Raw genomic sequence first — 22,451 nt, 5'->3', positions numbered from 1 at the left:
AGAAGATGATTGAGACATAAGTGGTTTATAATAAAATTACATTCCCCTTCTCTCATAACAGTACATAGCATTGCTTGGTCCGACAAGAAATATCTGGGGACTTTTGGGGGTTGCCAGAAGCAAGGTTGTGTCAAGCACAACTGAACTCCAAAGGGAATTCTGGCCATCACATTTAAAGGGACTGTGCTCTTTTTAAATGCCTTCCCTTCACTGGAAATAATGGAGGATGGGGGAATCTTCTTTTGGGACTCACAGAATTGAACCCCCTGGTCAAATCTTTTTGAAACTTGGGAGGGTTTGAGTAGCCAAAATTTATTAGAATGACAGAAGAAGAAGAAGTCCTAAATGCAACTAAGCACAGTAGGTACTTTCTCAAATATACTTTCTCAAAAGTCCGGTACCTTATTAACATATGGCAAACATGGGCTAATCAGTTGCCACGAATACTCTTCTGCAAAAAGAAAGGTGTCATCAGAACTGAAGGACAAAAGGTCTACATATTTTAAACTGCAGACAGAAAGAAGGCAAGCAGAGGTAAGAGATAACTTGGGAGAAGTAACAAGCAATCAGGATTCAGGAGGAGGAGATTATATTGGATTCATACCCTGCCCTTCACTCTGAATCTCAGAGCGACTTACAATCTCCTTTACCTTCCTCCCCCACAACAGACACCCTGTGAGGTAGGTGGGGCTGAGAGAGCTCCCCCAGAAGCTGCCCTTTCAAGGACAGCTCTGAGATAGCTATGGCTGACCCAAAGCCATTCCAGCAGCTGCAAATCAAACCCAATTCTCCCAGATAAGAGTCTGTGCACTTAACCACTACACCAAACTGAGCAATTTGAATGTAAAGAGCCAGGCATAAGATGGACAAGAAGGGTCAGAACAAAACAGAAGCAGAAGCACATCCAGCAACAGAGAGCACTCAAAGAAAAATGGGAACATACAGCAGGGTTGTTAGCTCTAGGTTGAGAAATTCCTGGATATTTGGGGTGGAGCCTAGAATGGGCAGATTTGGAGAGGGGACAGACCTCAGCGGGGTATAATGCCATAGAGGCCACCCTCTCAAGCTATCATTTTATCCAGGGGAACTTGATCTGCGCTGTCTGGAAATCAGCTGTAATTCCAGGAGGTATCCAGGCCCCACCTGAAGGTTAGCAACCCTACATTTAGTAAATTGTACTCTGAAAAAACTGTTGTGCATTATTTCATCTTTCTTCTTTTCCAGAATCAATAAATACCAAATTGCTCCCACCGAAAGAGCTCAGTTTACAATTAATAGACAAGTATCACAATAGACCTCATTCACTGCTAAACCAGAAGACACACATAGTACTGAAATTTATCTTCTATTTCCACGGACTACAAAAAAGAGGGGAAGTAACCATGCAAAAACAAATTGGTGAAAATTTTCATGTCAGATATTACAAGCAACATTTCCACCAAATTTGAGTTAAGATGACATGCTTAACAACCGTCGCTGATGGTTGCTACATCATCCAGGCCTTCAAGAATCACAAACAGCATTTAAGTTCCATGAAAGAACTTCTTGATTCCAAAGCCGAACAGGCAAGTCTTTGGCTGTAAATTTTGAAACTCAAGGAACACAAAAAGCAAAACACAAAGCCAGCCACTTCCTAAGCATATTATTTTCATTCTCCTTCTCTACGCCCCCAAGGAAAAACAAATTAAAGGGGGGGGGGGGCGACCACAGCACTGTCAAAAAGATTTGCCAAATGTTAAAAGAAGATAAACTACAGTAGGAGTCCAGGCAGCAACAGTCAATTGCTGTATTAAACAAAGACACAGGGGAAAAGCAATGCTGTACAATGCAATGACGGCAGAGTAGAAGGCAGCGCACGTTAAAACAATACTAGCTAGTTTTTAAATACGTGATCAAAAAGCCTACCTTTTCAGACCCAACAACACACTCACAGGGCAGTACGAGAGAAAAAAAAAAGGAACAAGAAAGGAAGGAACACAACAAAAATTAGAAATATCACAGGAATAGGGATAAAAATCAAACAGCCACGGACAAAAAAGAAACGCTGAAGTTAAGCACGCAGTTGATTCCACAAGAGATGTTAATTACGTCACACCAGGTCACACCATAAGCAGTTCTGATTAGCAAAAGCAAATGTTAAGAATCTTCTGGTCTTTATCAACATGTTTGATAGAAAGTGATGGGCGATGCTCAATAAATCATGGTTGCACAAGTGCACGTCTGTACCCAGATTTGTGCACAATCCCATTACCAGGGTGGATGCAAAAAGCTTCTCTTCTACCAATGGAACAGGATTTCTTGCTAGCAGAGAAGGTGCAATTTTGGATGGTTCTCCGATCCTGCTTCACCCTATGATGTTTGTAAGAAGCAGAATTTGGGCAGGTTTGGTGGGATGCAGGAATAGGGCAGGAAGAGGAGTAGGTTTTTCTACCCCACTTTTTTCTACCATAAGGAGTCTCAAAGCAATTTATGATCACATTCCCTTCCTCTACCCACAACAGGCACCTTCTGATGAGAGAACTGGAACTGGCCCAAGAGCACCAGTCGGTGTCATGCGGAGGAGGGGGGAATTGAACCCCATTCCCCAGATCAGAGTCCGCCACTCTTAGCCACTATACCATGCTGGTCCCGTTCTCCAACATTCACTCCCCTCACAGGATTCTGGATCCAATCCACCAAGTCAGCTTGCATATCTCAAACTCCACATCAAATATCAGGATAGCTTTGCTATAAGTGCAGGGCTATCATACTTCTTGAAATGCTCTGGTACACTAGAGATGGTCTTCTTTACACTTTTGGAAATCTATCACTAATTTTTTTTCCCCCGACTCCTATACAGTGCTTAGCAAGAGCCCGGTGGTGCAGAGTGGTAAGCCACAGTACTGCAGTCCAAGCTCTGCTCACGACCTGAGTTCGATCCTGGCAGAAGCTGGGTTCAAATAGCCAGCTCAAGGCTGACTCAGCCTTCCATCCTTCTGAGGTCGGTAAAATGAGTACCCAGCTTGCTGGGGGTAAAGTGTAGATGACTGGGGAAGGCAATGGCAAACCACCCCATTAAAAAGGCTGCCGTGAAAACATCTTGATGTGACGTCATCCCAGAGTCAGAAACGACTGGTGTTTGCACAGAGGACTTACCTTTACCTTTATACAGTCCTTCAACTTTGATAAAAGGACTATGTAGTTCAAACCCTTCTCCCCCATATTTTCCTTAGAAAGGATCACAAATCCACTGTAATGTCTGTCACAGTGATCTGTTCGTATCCATGTCAGATTTATGATCACAGGCTTCACGTGGGGCTGCCTTTGAAAATGGCCTGGAAATTTTAGCCTAGCTGCTGTATTTTGGAGAGCCATTTTCAGTGGCGGGATACAAGCATTATATCACCTCCATGCTGAAAGATCTGCACTGGCTGCCCATTTGTGTTCTTCTAACTGCTGTTTCTTCCACTTAAAGCCAGAAATGGCTTCAGGCCATGTTAGCTGAAAGACCACTTCCTGCCATCTAATTGGCACCTCCCCAAGCCACCCCTTCTGTGCCTCTACCTTCAAAGGTCAGGACGGGAGCAACCAGAGACAGGGCTTTTTCATTAGTGGCACCTTGTTTGTGGGATGCCTTTCTCCTCAACGCTCACCTTATTCCTGATTTTTTTTTTTAAGCTGCCAGGCCAAAATGTTTTGGTTCGCCCTGGCCTTTAACTAAGGCAGGGGTGTCCAACATTTGTTAAGACGGTCAAATCTGACATAAATGAGACCTTGTCAGGCTGGGCCATCTGTGTCATAAAAAGTAATGCCAAGTAGTGGAGACATAAACTTTATGAAGGACACAAACACAATTAAAGATTTTTTTTAAAAAAAAAAATTAAAACCCTTTAAATAAAATATGCTTAAAAGATTTAGCACTCTTGCAATATTTTATTTAACAGTCTCTGGTAACTGAAGAAAGCAAGAGAGAGGGTGAAGGAAGCAGACTTGCTCGTGGGCCTGATAGGAGCCCTCTGGGCACCTCATTCGGCCCCTAGGCCGCACATTTGACATCCCTGAATTAAGGGGCTAATTTTTGAAATACCATCTTAGCCTTGAAACTGTTGTTTTAAGCCCTCTGTGGTTTGTTTTTATTATGTTCTGAGGTTTTGTTTTGTTTTTTTTAACGTTGGACTTTAATACCTTTTTTAAAATTATTTTTGTAAGCCACCTCGGGCAGGTTTCTCAAAAGAGGGCACTAGAATGTTCTAGACAAATGCAATTAAGATAATTTGCCTTTGCATTTTTACCCTACTCTTCTGTTACATACTGAATGGCCTGAAGATCACAGTATTTTCCTTGTATATATGATAATTAACCTATCAGGGAATCATCTGCTATGACTGCTAGATGTTGTTTCTTACATACCTTGGTTTCCTGGTTTAAACAAGTCTTGTATAAACCAGGAAAAATGAGTATGTTATACTTCCTCCCTTTAACTCAAGCCTGCCAGTTCACAGTCTAACTTTAAGCCGTTACATTACACTGGCTTCCCGTTCCAATTTAATAACTTGTGCCAGTTCACAAATATTAGCTTCTATTCTCCAAACCAAGCACTCATTTGAATCTGATCTCTTAGGGTGCCCATCACATAACAGTATCCGCACTAGTCCTGCCATAGCATACCCATGTAAAGAGGAAGGAAGCAGATAAACTAGGACCCAGACATCTCAGATGAAGTGTGGAAACCAGCATCACATGATCGGCAGTGATGTAGCTGACAATATGATATGAAATTCATCTAGGACACAGCATGGTTTGTGATCATCATGTGCTCAAGGAAATGCACGTAAACGCATTCATCAGGTGTATTTGACTACTTCAACCTGCCTAGTAAAAGACACTTCTTGCATCCATTTCAGAAGGTTTGAAACATCCCAAGAAACTGGGATTGCCAGATTGCCTAGCCCTTTATAATTGCGTGGTAACGCCTAGGGTTCTTTTTGTCCAGCTTTGAGCACACGTCTCTTAGTAACTTGGGAAGCATCATATAACTCTGAAAAACATATTTTTAAAAAAACATTAGCTCACTCTTTTACTGGAATCCTGGAATTAAGACAAATGTTTTAAATTATACTTTTTTCTGGATATATTACATAATATCCTTTCTTATGTGAATTGGGATTGCAAATTATCTCCTCCTTCCTCTGTTCAATGTCCATTTCAGCAAGATCCAAATCTTTAATCAATCATTATATGATCACTGGAATCTACTATTTCCCATTGCTGACTGCCAATATACCTATTTTCAGCAACCAAAAGGCTTTTCTACAATACTTTGTGAGCCTTCATCTAGACAGTACCAAATAAATCAAATTAGATCAGGAATCTAATAACAGACTGTTAAAATTTGCCCCCTGATAACAGAATCCAGTCAATCAAAATGTGACAATGAAGCTATCATAAAAGGGGAAAATCTGTATTACCTGCAATTTTCAATCTACCACGGAAAAATACTTCCAATGGTGTATATGCATATATATAGTTCTTAGAAAAATATACACATTTTACAATTCCCAAGGTTTTCAGGGACAGGTCCTCTTATTTAAGCATTCTGAAAGTAGCACAAAAAGTCACTGTAGAGTCACATACTTCTCAGACAGTACCTATAAGAACAGGCAATTTGAGATAGTATGATAGGTTACTGTTGCTTCTTAGCTACAAGCCTGGATTAGAAAAAATATACTGAATTATTTCCCCTGCTCTGTGTCTTCACATCAACAGGGCATAGAGCAGCCACGCAGCTCAGACGCCATCAGAATTTTGAAGAGTCACTCTCCTGGTCACCCGTGGCAAGTAAAAATTGCCTACACCCGACCAGTCAGGGAAGCCTTTATCAACGGTAAAAGACCGGATTCTTCTGAGATTGTCTGCATGCAGGGCCACCCCTGCTACTAGGCAACTGCCTAGAGCGCTGGCCTTCTGGGGATGCCGAACTGGGCACCCCATGTGACTCTGACATTGCCAGTGTGGGGGCGGGGGACCAGAAGTTAGCCTTGCCTAGGGTGCCAGACAGTCTAGGGCTAGCCCTGTCAATTGCCACAAGAGACTAGCCCTGATATGTGTGAACTGACAAGAAGGTTGGTATAAACAGTATGCAAGGCTGAGTAGTGTATAATTTCCAGCATAATGTATTTAGAAACATACTATCAATGTTTTTTTTAAAAAAATACTTTCTGGTGGACCCTAAAAAGAAGCAGATGGAGAGGTGAGTAGGAGAGGCATGGAAACGATTCACACAAAATATCTAGTGGAATACCACTATCAGAACAAACCGCTATTGGGGGCCAACTTTTTCGACTGGAAAACCCACCTCTGAGTCTTTCCTTTCTCCATTATTTTAAATGATAAATGGATATCTTAAAAGCTCATAAATCTTGATAATAGAAAATTATATTTTCATATCATAAAAGTTTATAAATCTTGATAATAGAAAATTATACTAGATGAACGGAAGTGTTAAATATGCATTTTTTTCAATATACATATAGAAGTAGAGGCTGGGGGGATATATACTGAAGTCACCATTCAAAAGTAAGAAATAGAAACTGGTCACATCACTACAGTGATGACAATGCCATTGTGTTACTTCACCCAATTAAGCACTATTCAACAGAAGGAAAACCAAAGGGATAGCAGCATGATCACATTTATCTGTAGTGTCTGACCAGCTTTGTAATTCAACAATATAACACAGATGTTTACTGTTGAAGTTACCATTAACTGAAGGTTCCTAATAACCTAAAACTTAGCCATCGTTTTAAACTACAGCGATACAACTTTAAAGAACGGGAACAAACTTTTCTCCGCTTTGTCATGAACAAGGCATAGTACCATTAGGCCTAATTCAGCAGTCAAAAAGGGAGGGATGAGCAGAAACCACATTTTTGTGGTTCAGTTTGTGGTTGAACCATGAATACATGGGCCAATTCATGAACTGAACCGGTTCATATCGGTTCATGAACCATTTAAAGTTTAAAACCCTGCTTTCCGCTCCCTGCAAAAGCAGCAGGGAGCAGAAAGCAGGAGCCATTTAAACCTTTGGTTACTGTTCTTCATTAACCACCATGAACTGCATCAACATTTGTGGAAGTTTGCGGTGGGCCTTCAGTTCATGAACATTGCTTTGCGAAGCACAAACCAGACAAAATTTGTGATGAACTTAAGTTTGTGAGCTGGTTCATGCCCATCCCGAGTCAAAGGGCCAAGTACAGATATATGACGATAAACGAAACTACTTACCTACTATCCGTATCCAGACCTACAAAATCCTTCTTTTCAAAGGGAACACAGAGAAGTGGTATCTTGTCTCCAGACTTATCAGTGGCTCTGTCCAAACGCTTGGATTCTAATACAATGAAGAGTGACTCAATGAAGTCTTCTATTCTCTTCTCCACACTTTCACATTCATCATAACTAGGATAAAAAGCCACATCCGTACGAGATTGTTCCGCGACGTCTCCTTGGAGCCCAAAGACAAACAGTCGAGAATCGTAAAGGGTTGAGCCATATATTTCCTTCTGAATGTGAAATTTTTCAAAGGTTTGAGGCCAGTCCTTAGCAGAGGAACAGTCTGTGATCGTTATGAGCCCCACAACTTTGCGATGTGTTTGAAAATCTCCCCACTCGTTGTTCTCTGGTGGATAATGATGCCTGTAGCGAATGTACAATACACGCTGGGAGTCGCGGACGTTTATCTGACTCACTGTGGAGATTCGTTTGTAGATCTTGAAAAAGCTCTCTTCAGGAACAATCCCTACAGGCTGGACCACGACAAGCAGAGTCTGATGATCCTCAGCGCATTGCATATAGTCAGGGACACTCATCTTGCATCAGGTGTAGGCTAACAAAAACAACGCATATGAGGAGTTTAGTACTATGTTTCAAGGGTACACAAAGCATTATAGGAGGGGCTGCAGCTCCGTGGAAGAGCCTCCACTCGGCATGCAAAAGGTCCCAAGTTCAATCCCTGTTATCTCCCGTTAAAAAGGACTAGGCAACTAGTGACTGCCAGAAACCTTAGAAAGATGCTGCCAGTCTGAGTAGACAATGCTGGCCTTGATGGTCTGATTCAGTATAAGACATCTTTATGTGTATTCATCATAAATACAATATAGTTGGGACTTGGGATGTCCTGAAAAACCTCTCCCAAGCACCAAGAATACAGATAATCACTGCCCCAGACAGTTCCAACAGCACGCTGTAGCTAATAGCCACTCATGGACCTCAGCTCCATTTGTTCAATCCCCTCTTGAAGCTGTCTATGCTTGCAGCAGCCGCCACCTCCTGTGGCAATGAATTCCACATGTTAATCACCCTTTGAAGGACTTCCTTTTATCCATTCTAACCCCACTGCTTAGCAATTTCATTGAATGTCCACAAGTTCTTGTATTGTGAGGTGAGAAAAGTACTTCTTTCTCTACCTTCTCTATCCCGTGCATAAACTTGTAAACCTCTATCATGTCACCCCGCAGTCGACGTTTCTCCAAGCTAAAGAGCCCCAAGCGTTTTAACCTTTCTTCATAGGGAAAGTGTTCCAACTCTTTAATCATTCTAGTTGCCCTTTTCTGCACTTTTTCCAATGCTATAATATCCTTTTTGAGGTGCGGTGACCAGAATTGTACACAGTACTCCAAATGAGGCTACACCATTGATTTATACAAGGGCATTATGATACTGGCTGATTTGTTTTCAATTCCCTTCCTAATAATTCCCAACACAGCATTGGCCTTTTTCATTGCAGTCGCACACTGTCTCAACATTTTCAGTGAGTTATCTACCACAACCCCAAGATCTCTCTCTTGGTCAGTCTCCTCCAGTTCACACCCCATCAACTTGTATTTATAGTTAGGATTTTTGGCCCCACTGTGCATTACTTTGCACTTGGTCACATTGAGCCTCATTTGTCATGTTGATGCCCACTCGCCCAGCCTCGACAGATCCCTTTGGAGTGCCTCACAATCCTCTCTGGTTCTCAGCACCCTGAACAACTTAGTGTCGTCCACAAACTTAGCCACTTCACTGCTTACTCCCAACTCCAAATAATTAATGAACAAGTTAAAAAGACAGTTTGCCATGGAATATCTGAGAGGGGAAATCACATTTTACAGTTCTGTTAAAATTATCAGAATGTTGTGTGTGTTAAGAGCCATCATGTTGCTTCCAACTTATGGCAACCCTATGAATAAATAACTTCCCAAATACAGCGGTGGAAACTAGTTGAAGGGTTAAAATTACTGATGTTAGTGACCAATTCAAAAATTCAAAAAAAAAACCTGGTCAAAAACTGACAAATTACTGAACAATTTAATTTCCTATTGTAATGGATGCTGCTGGAACTCCTTGAATTAAAGAGCAGAAGTCCAGCAGGATCTTAAAGACTAACAAAATTTGTGACAGAAGATGAATTGCTGTGAGTCACTGCTTGCTTCTTCAGATATCTGATATGCAGGTATGACAAAACCTTATATATAAAAGGTAAAGGTGGAGTGATGTCAGATCACAACATTTTCTTCGCAGACCTTTTATGGGGTGGTTTGCCATTGCCCTCCCCAGTCTTCTACACTTTCTCCCCAGCAAGCAGGGTACTCATTTTACCGACTTCAGAAGGATGCAAGGCTGAGTCAACCTGGAACCTGGATCGAACTCAGGTTGTGAGTAGAGCTTGGACTACAATACGGAAGCTTACCCCTCTGAGCCACGGGGCTCTCTCATGAAAGCTTATAACCTGACACAACTTTTGTTGGTCTTTAAGGTCCTACTAGACTCTTGCTCTTTTCTACAGGCATATACGGCCTGGGCTGCGCGGACTGCACTGGCTGCCGATTGTATACCGGATCCGGTACAAAGTGCTGGTCATAACCTTTAAAGCCCTATATGGCCAAGGACCAACCTACCTGAGGGACCATCTCTCCCCATATGAGCCCCAGAGAGCACTGAGGTCAGTAGGCAAAAATAAACTGAATATCCCTGGGCCGAAAGAAGTAAAACTGCAAAGCACCCGTACTCGGGCCTTTTCCGCCGCAGCCCCACAACTCTGGAACCAGCTCCCAGAGGAGGTGCGGGCCCTGCGGAACTTAGATCAGTTCCGCAGGGCCTGCAAGACCGCCCTCTTCAAACAGGCGTTCATTAATGATGGTACCAATGTTTACTGCTAAATTAATAATGCTTACTGCCACTGTTAGTCTAGGAATGTTTTAATCACTGATTGGTTTTAATGTGTTCTTAATGTTTTATTATTGTATTGTTCATTTTAAATGTTGTAAGCCGCCCTGAGCCTGCTCTGGCGGGGGAGGGCGGGATATAAATAAAATTTTACATTACATTACATTACATTAAAAACAGACTAACACAGCTACCCATCTTTTTGTGGGTGGGTGGGTGTTTGTGTGTGTGCACACATGTACCAGGAAGTCATGGCAGCCTCTAGTGACTGACCCCTACTATAGGTATGAAAAATATTCAGAAAGGTGGCTGAATACAACCTGCCCCAGCCTCCAGACTCTGGTATTCCAAGGTCTCCCATCCAAGTACTTTCCAGAGTCAACCCTACTTAGCTTCCAAGACGGCTTACCCATCTTCATCTATCCCCTTGAAGGAAGGGCAGGATGAGATAAATCGCATGAAGAGATACACACACTAAGTTGTCCCATATCAAGTCAGACTCTTGGTCTATCAGGGTCAGCCTTGTATACTGACTGATAGCAGTGAAGTCCTTTCACATCACCTGCTACTTCATCCTTTTTTGACTGGAGAAACCAGGGTACTGAACCTCGGCAAGTCAAGCAGTTGCACTGTAACTGAGCCAAAGCCATAAGTCTTGTAGCAACTTAAAAAAACAAACAAATATTTGATTCCAATATAAACAGGAAAATGCTGGAATAAAGTTTCATTTGATTTTAAATTGCCGCAAGACTCCTCTTTTTTTATTTATTTATTCGGGATTTATATCCCGCCCTTCCCACGAATGGCTCAGGGCGGCTTTGCTTCAACAGACTAGCAAGGGCAATACTTAGGCTTGCTTTAGGCCACTAGAAATAATAATAGCAACTATAAAAGGTAAAGGTAGTCCCCTGTGCAAGCACCAGTCGTTTCCGACTCTGGGATAGCGTTGCTTTCACAACGTTTTCACAGCAGACTTTTTTACGGGGTGATTTGCCACTGCCTTCCCCAGTCATCTACACTTTCCCCCCAGCAAGCTGGGTACTCTTTTTACCGACCTCAAAAGGATGGAAGGCTGAATCAACCTGAGCCGGCTACTGAACCAGCTTCCGCCAGGATCGAACTCAGGTCGTGAGCAGAGAATTCAGACCGCAGTACTGCAACTTTACCACTCTGCGACACGAGGCTATAATAGCAGCTATATTCAAGTCCAATTCCACAAGATTCCTCCTTATTTTTATTTCTGCTTCAACAGACTAGCAAGGGCAATCCTTAGACTTGCTTGAGGAAGAGGAGAAGGAGAAGAGCAGCTATATTCAAGTCCAGTAGCACCTTAAGACATCCGCAACATTTTGGAGAGTCCAAGCTTCCATTTTAACATAAGAACATAAGAGAAGTCATGTTGGATCAGGCCAATGGCCCATCCAGTCCAACACTATATAATATAATAATAATAATAGATTTTATTTCTATCCCGCCCTCCCCGCCTAGGCGGCTCAGGGCGGCTAACAACATTCTATACATTAACATAAATAGGTAAAACTTTAAATTTAACAATTAAAAAATTTAAACATATAAAAACCAGTTAATTGAGTTAAAATACATAATTTAAGTTACATTAAATGTATCTGGCAGCAATAAAACTGTTCTGGCGCTGGTTCTGCCAGTTTAAATAGTTCCATGGTAATATTATAGATGGCGGTTCTTTTATTCCTAGCAACTCAGCAGTCGATATCAGTATAGGCTTGTCTGAAAAGGGCGGTCTTGCAGGCCCTGCGGAACTGGTCGAGGTTCCGCAGGGCCCGCACTTCCTCCGAAAGCTGGTTCCACAGTGCAGGAGCTGCGGCTGAAAAGGCCCGTGTTCTGGTGTTTTGGAGTTTGACCTCTCTCGGCCCAGGGATGGTCATTTTACCCACTGACCTCAGTGCCCTCTGGGGTTCATATGGGGAGAGACGGTCCCTTAGGTAGGCTGGTCCTTGGCCATATAGGGCTTTAAAGGTAATAACCAACACTTTGTACTGGACTCGGTAGGTGATTGGCAGCCAGCGCAGTCCACGCAGCCCCAGCCGTATGTGCTCCCATTTCGAGAGCCCCAATAGTAGCCTGGCCGACGTGTTCTGCACCAGCTGCAGCTTCCGGGTCCGGCACAGAGGTAGCCCCAAGTAGAGGGCATTACAGTAGTCCAATCTTGAGGTGACCGTTGCATGGATCACTGTTGCGAGGTCGCGACGTTCCAGGAAGGGGGCCAACTGCCTTGCCCGCTTCAGGTGGAAGAATGCTGACTTGGCAGTGGCTGCTATCTGGGCCTCCATTGATAATGAAGGCTCCAGTAAAACGCCCAAACTCTTTACCTGGCGCACTGGTTTCAATGGTGCGCCGTCGAAAGTTGGGATAGCTATTTCCCCTCCTAGGGCGCCGCGACCCACACAAAGGACCTCTGTCTTCGCTGGGTTCAACTTCAGCCCACTCAATCTGAGCCACGTCGCTACAGCCTGCAGAGCCCAATCTAGGTTCCCTGGGGCGGAGCCGGGGCGGCCGTCCATTAGCAGATAGAGCTGGGTGTCATCTGCATATTGATGGCAACCCAGCCCAAACCTCCGGACAATCTGGGCAAGGGGGCGCATATAAATGTTAAACAGCATTGGGGAGAGAACTGCTCCCTGAGGCACCCCACAATCAAGTGTGTGCCTCTGGGATCGCTCACCCTCAATAGCCACCCAGAGAGGAAGGAGGAAAGCCATTGCAAGGCCGACCCCCCGACCCCCATGTCGGCGAGGCGACGCTTTAGCAACTGATGGTCGACTGTGTCAAATGCCGCCGACAGGTCTAGTAACATCAGTACCGCAGCGCCGCCCCGGTCCAGTTGCCGCTGAAGGTCATCTACCAAGGCGACCAGCACCGTCTCCATCCCATGGCCCGGTCGGAACCCAGACTGGCACGGGTCAAGAACGGAAGCGTCATCTAGGAACCTCTGTAGCTGCAGCGCCACTGCCCTCTCAATGATTTTACCTAAAAATGGTAAATTAGACACCGGATGGGTTTTTAAGAGAGGGAGAACCAACGCCTCTTTCAAGGGCATTGGGAAATGCCCCTCTGTGAGGGATCTATTTATGATGTCCCGTAAAGGGACTATGCATCACACAGTGGTAAAAAAAACCCACAACCAACCAGGTGCCATCAGGAGGTCCACCAGTGGGGCCAGGACACTAGAAGCCCTCTCACTGTGCCAACCCCCCCAGCACCAAGAATACAAAGCATCACTGCCCCAGACAAAGAATTACTACAATACGCTGTGGCTAATAGCCACTGATGGACCTCTGCTCCATATGCTTATCCAATCCCCTCTTGAAGCTGTCTATACTAGTAGCTGCCGCCACCTCCTGTGGCAGTGAATTCCATGTGTTAATCACCCTTTGGGTGAAGAAGTACTTTAAGTCTTCTTGCCTCTTGAAAGCTCTCATCCCAAAAATCTCGTTGGTGTTTAAAGGTGCTACCAGATTCACATCTAGCTGTTTTACAGTGGAATAATGCTACTACCGTCTACAATAATTTTAAGGTGCTAGCAGTCAGATATAAGGTTGCATGGATTTCCACCAACACCCCCTCTCATACGGACTTGTGAGAGCCCCCACAAAAAGTGTTGGCACTCAGTACTGGCAAGTGACGGTGGAATGAACCATCAAGTTGCAGCCAACGTATGATGACCCCATAGGGCTCTCAAGGCAAGAGGCTAAGAGAGGCAGTTTGCCATTGCCTGCCTCTGCATAGCAACCCTGGACATCCTCTCCTCCAAATACTAACCAAGGCTGACCCTACGCAGCTTCCGGGACCTGACAAGATCAGCCTAGCCCAGGCAATCCAGGTCAGGGTAGTCATTGCCATCAAGACACAGCTGAATTACAGCGATCCCTCGTGGGTTTTTCAAGGCAAGTCATGTTCAGAGGTTGTTTTGCCACTGCCTACCTCTACGTAGCAACCCTGGACTTCCTTGGTGGTCTCCCACCCAATTACTAACCAGAACCGACCCTGCTTGGCTACAAAGAACTGACAAGGTCAAGTTAGCCTGGGCCATCCAGGTCAGGGAAAATACTGAAGAACATGAAGGAGAAGAAATTGGATTAATACCCCACTCTTCACTCATTTAGAGCGGCTTACAATCCCCTTCCCTTCCTCTCTGTACAACAGACATCATCTGAAGTAATGGGGCTGAGAAAGTTCTGAGAGAACCGCTCTAAGAGAACTGTGACTGGCACAAGGTCACCCAGCAGCTACACATAGGAGAAGGAAATCAAATCCAGTTCTCCGCATTAGAGACCACCACTCTTAACTGCTACACCAAACTGGCTCACAGATGATTTATGGCAATCCTGTAGGCCAGGGGTGGCCAAACTGTGGCTCTTTCACACATATTGTGTGGCCAGCTGGAAGCTTGGAGAATACATTTAAATTTAAAGTTAAGAACATAAGAGAAGCCATGTTGGATCAGGCCAATGGCCCATCCAGTCCAACACTCTGTGTCACACATTGGCCCAAAAAACTAGGTGCCATCAGGAGGCCCATCAGTAGGGCCAGGACACTAGAAGTCCACCTACTGCGCCCTCCCAAGCACCAAGAATACAGAGCATCACTGCCCCAGACAGTTCCAACAATGCACTGTGGCTAATAGCCACTGATGGACCTCTACTCCATATTTTTATCCAATCTCCTCTTGAAGCTGGCTATGTTTGTAGGCACCACCTCCTGTGGAAGTAAATTCCACATGCTAATCACCCTCTGGGTGAAGAAGTACTTCCTTTTATCTGTTCTAACCCGATGGCTCAGCAATTTCATTGAATGCCCACGAGTTCTTGTATTGCTAGAAAGGGCGAAAAGTACTTTTCTCTGCTTTCTCCATCCCATGCATAATCTTGTAAACCTCTATCATGTCACCCCGCAGTCGACGTTTCTCCAAGCTAAAGAGCCCCAAGCATTTTAACCTTTCTTCATAGGGAAAGTGTTCCAAACCTTTAATTATTCTAGTTGCCCTTTTCTGGACTTTTTCATTCTTTCCACCTCTCCCTTCCCCTCCCCATTTATTTGCTTTCCTTCCTCCCTTTCTTCCTTACAGTCTTGTGGCTCTCAAACATCTGATCTTCATGTCTTGTGGCTCTCAGACATCTAACCTTTATTCTATGTGGCTCTTACATTAAGTAGGTTTGGCCACCCTTGCTGCAGGCTCTTCAAGGCAAGGGGCATTCAGAGGTTTGCTTTGCCATTGCCTGCCTCAGCGAAACGACCATGGCCTTCCTTGGTGGTCTCTCGTCCAAGTACTAATTTAGGTCAATTCTGAGACCTGATGAGACCAGACTAAACTGAGCTATCCACACCAAGACAGAATGCCACCACTAAAAGAGCCCTCAGTTTGGTGTAGTGGTTAAGTGTGCGGACTCTTATCTGGGAGAACCGGGTTTGATTCCCCTCTCCTCCACTTGCAGCTGCTGGAATGGCCTTGGGTCAGCCATAGCTCTGGCAGAGGTTGTCCTTGAAAGGGCAGCTGCTGTGAGAGCCCTCTCCAGCCCTACCCACCTCACAGGGTGTCTGTTGTGGGGGAAGAAGATATAGGAGATTGTAAGCCGCTTTGAGTCTCTGATTCAGAGAGAAGGGCGGGGTATAAATCTGCAATTCTTCTCTCATAACAACCATTGCAAATAACATCGAAGTCACAAAGCCGGTTTCCACGTACAGCTGAGCATATCCCAGTCAGGCTAGACAACTTTCAATGGGATTTTTAAAAATGACTTTGAGGAAGGGGCGCCTGAGGTAAACTCCCGCGCGGGAGGGAGGGGCGCGCGCCCTCTCCCCCCCTCCCCCCCGCCCAACGGTCAGGGGCTCGAGCTCACCCACGCAGCCAGGGCAACGTAATAGCTCCGCCTCTTCGCAGCCTCTTCCTCAAGACGCCTGCCGGGAAGGGTAAGGGAAAGAGAGGCAGGTAGGAAAAGCGCATGCGCGAATGTTTGGGAGCGGAACCATAGAGCAATCGAAATTGCCAACGGCGGTTTTTTTCCCCCCAGGCCCTGACCAGTCAGGAAGCGCGCATGCGTCCTCCAGCTGCGGTGTTGGGCTTCTCCTCACCGTTCCTGAGGTAGCCTACTTCTAAAGGGTCACGTGACACAGCCGTTCGCTTTCTGCCAAGTGTAATGGTGATAAATTTCGCGCCGCTTCACACTGAACGTGTTAATTTGGAAATTCGGCTTTAAAAAAAAGCATTTTAAAAACAGTTTATTACCCCCCCCCCCCCCCCGCGAATGAGTGTTAGGTAGCCCTCATGTACTTTTTCTCCCCCGAAATGCTTCATGGGATACTAACGACCCGAACGGCCTTACGAGGCCGATGCATGACGGGATCAGTAGTCCTTTCTCTCATAGGCGAGCTGCGGTGGAATGGAGGCGAGAACTACAAATCCCAGCAGGGCTTGCGGCTCTTCCCGTGAAACTTTGTTTTGGAGAGGGCGGGTGTTGAAGCCTGGAAGATGGCGTCGGGCCTGAGTGGAAGCGGCGGCGGGGAGAGCCGGCTGGTGTCGCTGCCTTTGTCTCGAATCCGAGTGATCATGAAGAGCTCGCCGGAGGTCTCCAGCATCAACCCGGACGCCATTTTCCTCACCGCCAAAGCCACGGTAGGCCCTGAAGGAGACGGGGCCGCCAGCCGGGCCGCTTTAACAGCCTCCTCTTTATCTGCCCCGGGGGCGGAAGGAACATTCGCTTCAGGGTTCCCAGTTCCCAGGTGGGAGCAGGGGATCCCTCTGTTTGGAGGCTCTCCCCAGAAAACGGGGGGGGGGGGTCTGCTAGGCACTCCATTATTCCCTATAGAGACCGGTTCCCCTAGGGAATAATGGAGAATCGATCCGCAGATATGGGAGGGGGCTGTTTTTTGAGATAGAGGCACCAAATTTAGAGCATAGCATCCAGTGCCTCCAAGTTTCAAAAGGATTGGACCAGGGGGTCCGATTCTATGAGCCTCCAAAAGAAGGTACCCCTATCCTTCGTTACTGCAAATGGAGGGAAAAAGCCCAGCAGAAGCATATTTGCATATTAAGTCACACCCCTGATGCCAAGCCATCCGGAACTGCGTTCCTGCTCAAAAAAAGCACTGGAAGAAAGGCATTTAAAAATGCGAAAAGGGAAAGGTCCCCTGTGCAAGCACCAGTCGTTTCCGACTCTGGGGTGACGTTGCTTTCACAACGTTTTCACGGCAGACTTTTTATGAGGTGGTTTGCCGTTGCCTTCCCCAGTCATCTACACTTTCCCCCCAGCAAGCTGGGTACTCATTTGACCAACCTCGGAAGGATGGAAGGCTGAGTCAACCTCGAGCCGGCTATCTGAAAACCCAGCTTCTGGCGGGGGTCAAACTCAGGTCATGAGCAGAGCTTAGGACTGCAGTACTGCAGCTTTAACACTCTGCGTCACGGGGCTCTTCTTTAAAAGATGCAGGGTCCCTTTAAATGTGATGGCCGGAACTCCCTTTGGAGTTCAATGATGCTTGTCACAACCTTGCTCCTGGCTCCACCCCCCACATCTCCTGGCTCCACCCCAAAGTCTCCTGGCTCCATCCCCAAAATCCCTAGATATTTCTTGAATTGTACTTGGCAACCCTAATTAGCCTTGATTTAGGCACCGCATTGTGCGCAGACAACTGCCAGGAAAGGACAGCACCCAAATAGTTTATTTTCTCTCAATTAGATCTTACTTTCCCCCCTTCTTAGTGACTTACATCGTTCTCCTGTCCTGTACTTTATCCTCACAACAACCCTGCAAGGTATAGGGTTGCCAAGTCCAATATCTGGGGACTTTGGCGGTGGAGCCAGTAGCAAGGGTGTGACAAGCAGAATTGAACTCCAAAGGGAGTTCTGGCCAGCACATTTAAACAGACATTACACCTTCTAAATGCCTTTTCTTAATTGGAAATAATGAAAGATAGGAACACCTTCTTTGAGGGCTCACAGAATTGGACCTCCTGGTCTAATCTTTTTGAAACATGGAGGGTATTTTGAGGAGAGGCATGGGATACCATGCTGCAAATCTGGTGCCTTTACATCAAAAAACAGCCCCCTCAGAGCCCCAGATGCCCGCAGATTAATTCTCTGTTGCACCCTATGGGAATCGGTCTCTAGATTGAATAATGGAGTGCCCAGCAGACATTTCCCTCCCCCCCCCCCCCCGCTTCCTGATTACCCTGAAGCAGGGGGAGGACCTCCAAACCAGGGGATCCCCTGCCTCCACCTGGGGATTGGCAACCCTAGTGAGGTAGGTCAGGTTGAGTGTGCACGACTGGGCAAAGGTCACCCAGCAAGCTTTCATGGCAGAGTGGGGATGTGAAGCGGAGTTGACATACATGAATACATGCAACTGCATCAGACCCTTGGCCCATCAAAGTTAGTATTGTCCACATGGACTGGCAGCAGCTCTCCAGGGTCTCAGGCCAAGGTCTTTTTTATTACCTACTGCCTGGAGCTTGAACTTGAGACCCTCCACATGCAAAGCAGAGGCTCTTCCACTGAGCCACAGCTTCAGTTCCTACTCCACACTGTCTTCTAATATATTGCTTAGCAGTTTTTAAATATAAATTAGTAGGGCTGGCAGTAATATATTTCTCCAGCTGCTATTGCAGCCAGATATGAGACCACAGCTTCCTCTACCACTGGCCTGCCTCTCATCCCTGACTCCAAACAATGGAAAATTGCAAGTCCAGTGACGCCTTGAAGACCAAAGAAGTTTAATTCTGGGTGCAAGCTTTTGTGCACATGTCCGCTTCTTCAGATGCCCAGAATTACCCTTTGTTGGTCTTAAAGGTGCCCCTGAACTCAGACTTTGTTCCGTTGCTTCAGACCAACACCGCTATCCACCTGAATCTGCAGACTTGCTCTGGTATTCAGGCTGATGTGGAAAGTGACCTTATTTTTATAGAAAGATGGCCCTTCTCAACCCACTGAGTCAGCAAAGCTCTTAGGGAGGTTATGAAGCACTGAAAGTCCAGATGGCACTGTGTTTGTGTGAATATGAACTAAATGTTCTGGTTGGACAGTGTAATTGTCACATATTCTGCTGTGCCGCACTCTTCTCCTCCACCCGCCACTCCAGTTTGGTTGGTAGTGCTAGAAACTGCAGGGTGCAGCTCTAGGCGTTGTGGTGCTGCCAGAAAAATGGCCAGAGATGTCTTCAGGGTGTCCTCAGCTTGGGGTTTGGTAATAATTAAACACTGTCTGTTGGCACTTCCCTGAAGACATCTCTGTCTGCTGGCACTTCCCTGTTATCAGTTGGGGGGTTGGGTGTTATTAGTGGACAGCTGTGGACTCCATTAATATTTAGACTTATCAGGCCTGTTCTTTCCTATAGGAGTTGTTTGTCCAGTACTTAGCTACACATTCCTACAAACACAGCCAAGGCAAGGAGAACAAAGCCTTAACCTACAGCGATCTGTCCCGCACAGCAGAGAAGTCAGAAACATTTCAGTTCCTTGCAGGTAAGTCTTCACCTAACTTGTAACTAGGGGGAAACTGTCTGGAAAATTGATGCTTTTTACTATTCCGTAATATAATTGAAGTCAGTTAAGTCTTGGTTTATACCAGGGGTGGCCAAACTGCAGCTTGGGAGTCACATTTGGCTCTTTCACACATATTGTGTGGCTCTTGAAGCCCTCAACATCCCATCAGCCAGCTTGGAGAAGGCATTTCCCTCTTTAGATCACTTCTCCAAGGCAAGCCTTCCAGCAGCTTGGAGAAGGCATTTAAAGTTAAAGTTGCTTTCTTTCGACCTCTTCCTTCTCCCTCCTTCCATCTACCTTCCTTCCATCCATCCAAACTTTCTTATTTTGCAGTTCTCAAACATCTGAGGTTCATCTCTTGGGGCTCTCAAACAACTGATGTTTAGCCTGTGTGGCTCTTACGTTAAACAAGTTTGGCCACCCCTGGTTTATACTGCCATTGTTTTGGGTCCAACTGGGAAAATAGTAGAACAGAATTCAAGTCAAGACCAACAAAGGTATAAGCTTTTGTGCACTCACACACTTTTTCAGATACATTGAAGTGGAAATTACTAGCCCATATATATAGGTAGAAGGTGAGCAGCAAATTAGCATAATAAAGGTGTTTAACAGATGCAGGGACCAAACTGGAATGATAAGCTTCATTTATATAGTCACCATTTGTTTGGGTTTATTACTGGGGCAAATGTAATGAAGGAAATAAATATATCAAAAGCAGAGATTGATGGGCAGATCTACCCTTAACTGTGGAATGTTGAGAGTAATTAAATGAGACGCTATTTCCTTCATTATGTTAAACATCTTTATTATGCTGTACGCTAAGTCTCTGCTCACTCTCTACATACATATATATATATATATATATATATATATATATATATATATATATATATATATATATATATATATATATATATATATATATATATTTAAAGATACCACTGGATTTGAATTTTGTTCAGTTGCTTCAGACCAACATGGCTACCCACCTGAACCTGTCTTCCGGGAACATGATAGAGCAAGAAAAAAATATTGTTAGCTGATGGAACTCTAGGTTGTCATTCGTTTGATTGGTTTTACTTTGTGTAGTCCCTAGAATGGTATTTGCCCCAAGTTTTCATCCGGTAACCGATTAGAACACCTGCTTTGGTAGTGGAGATGGGGGCTTGAATCCTCATCAGACTAAGTGGGTAGCCTGAGGCTGTTCTTGCATAACAGGATTGTGGTGAGAATAGCAGTACAACCCCATATAAGCTACCTGAACAGTTCTTAGATTGGAAGTCACAAGGACAGTCCCTTTCTTTTCTTTAGATTCACAAAGCCCCTACACATTAATGTGTGTAGCCTTTTCTTAGCAACTGTGTTTGTGGTTTTAAGGGGGGGGGGTCCACAAAGCTGTCTCAAAGTGCAAATCTGTTATATAGTTGAATTTGTATTTTTATTCATGGTGCCGTTTGATTAGTTCAGATGCCTACCAGTAATTTTAAATTCCCAATTTTAACTAGCGTTATTTATTTATTTTCTGGTTATTTACATTGTAAGCTGCCTTGGGTTCCTAAAAGGTAAAAATGTGACTAATAAATACTTTAAATCAATAGCTGTGTGAAGAACCTTATAGCAGAATGGCCATAGCAGCTGAAAGCATACTTGATCCTACTGTTGCTATAACGGGATGAAAATGCCACTCTTTCAGATATCTTGCCAAAGAAAATCTTAGCTAGCAAATATCTCAAAATGCTAGAGAGAGAGAAGGAGGGAGAGGAAGAGGAGGAGGACGAAGAAGAGGAGGAGGAGGAAGACGACGAGGAAGAAAGTGAAAACGAAGAAGCATCTTGAGTGTGACAAGACTGAATCTACTGCAGTTAATTTCAGAGGCTCGTGATCAGTGTCTCTGGCAATCTGATATCTAACAAATGGATTCTCAAAGTATGTGAAGACTGTGCAACACCTGTTGCAGTATATGCAAGAAATTAAGATGCAACTGACCTAGCTGATATTGGCTCCAATATAGAAGTTCATCTCCTCTGCTCATATTGGGCAATTCTCAAAAGTCAAATCGCCGAAGAGTGTTTTTGTTTATTTAACATGCCAGAATTATGGCTGTCCTTTCCTACAAGTTAGGGAAGTAAGAACTTTTTGTGAATTCCCTAGAAGGGAAATAGTTCTACGTAGTAACTATATAGACCAACCTGGAGTTCTGTCACAAGGCTGTTTGTGCAGCCTTAACAGGACTTAGAAGAGGGAACTGGTTTTCCATTGCCAATTTTTGATTGTAAAGATAAGAGTGGTGCTTAAACAGGGGGAAAGCTGCACCCCACTGTCTTATGTAAATATATATATTTTCAAGAGTCATTGTATAGATTTAAAGCAAATATTGGACTAGGACATTTTTTACTTTAGGAAATGGACACCTGTCCAGCAAGATTCATTTCCATTTGAAACAGCTAGTATATTTTTTAGTAGTGACATTTGTAGAACCTTGAACACTTCCTTTGTAAAACTAAGTTTTATAAAACAGATATGTGACCAATTTTACTGTCTTACGTACTTTTTAAAAGAATTCCAACCTAGGTTTTCCCTCAAAGTTGAGAGCCTGTTGTTGGGCATAATAGTAGTACTACACACACTTGATCTTAGCCAAAAAGGGAGGGAACAGAACACACACACATGTCGCGGAAGTCTTGTGTTCTTGGGTCTGGACTGCTACTCCTGATGGGCGACATGAACAAAGGGTTGGGAACATCTCCAGCATG

At 44.7% G+C, this 22,451-nt stretch overlaps 2 protein-coding genes across 2 annotated transcripts in view; one reads left to right on the top strand and one right to left on the bottom strand.

Moving 5' to 3' along the window:
- The window catches only part of TRAPPC9 (trafficking protein particle complex subunit 9), a 567,308-nt gene extending 551,155 nt beyond the window's left edge, over positions 1-16,153 (bottom strand). The window contains 2 exon segments of the mRNA XM_060243197.1: positions 7,264-7,864; positions 16,062-16,153. Of these exon segments, the coding sequence (XP_060099180.1) occupies positions 7,264-7,847 (584 nt within the window). The 5' untranslated portion in view covers positions 7,848-7,864; positions 16,062-16,153.
- A 417-nt stretch (positions 16,154-16,570) lies between these two features.
- CHRAC1 (chromatin accessibility complex subunit 1) lies at positions 16,571-22,228 on the top strand. The gene is made up of 3 exons (XM_060243196.1): positions 16,571-16,834; positions 19,551-19,677; positions 21,392-22,228. Exons 1-3 carry the CDS (start codon positions 16,691-16,693, stop codon positions 21,532-21,534), a joined length of 414 nt encoding a protein of 137 aa, XP_060099179.1. The 5' UTR covers positions 16,571-16,690; the 3' UTR covers positions 21,535-22,228.
- The last annotated feature ends 223 nt before the right edge of the window (positions 22,229-22,451 follow it).

The sequence above is a fragment of the Heteronotia binoei genome, chromosome 7 (genome assembly GCF_032191835.1).
Source record: "Heteronotia binoei isolate CCM8104 ecotype False Entrance Well chromosome 7, APGP_CSIRO_Hbin_v1, whole genome shotgun sequence".
In the NCBI taxonomy this organism is placed as follows: domain Eukaryota; kingdom Metazoa; phylum Chordata; class Lepidosauria; order Squamata; family Gekkonidae; genus Heteronotia; species Heteronotia binoei.
The sequence above is the reverse complement of the archived record's forward strand: the minus strand, read 5'-3'. Positions and strand labels throughout refer to the sequence as shown.

Coding starts and splice junctions, on each gene's coding strand:
- CHRAC1 (XM_060243196.1), top strand. CDS start 16,691: ATGGCGTCGGGCCTGAGTGGAAGCGGCGGCGGGGAGAGCCGGCTGGTG. Junction 16,835..19,550: donor TCCTCACCGCCAAAGCCACG/GTAGGCCCTGAA, acceptor TCTTTCCTATAG/GAGTTGTTTGTCCAGTACTT. Junction 19,678..21,391: donor AACATTTCAGTTCCTTGCAG/GTAAGTCTTCAC, acceptor CCACTCTTTCAG/ATATCTTGCCAAAGAAAATC.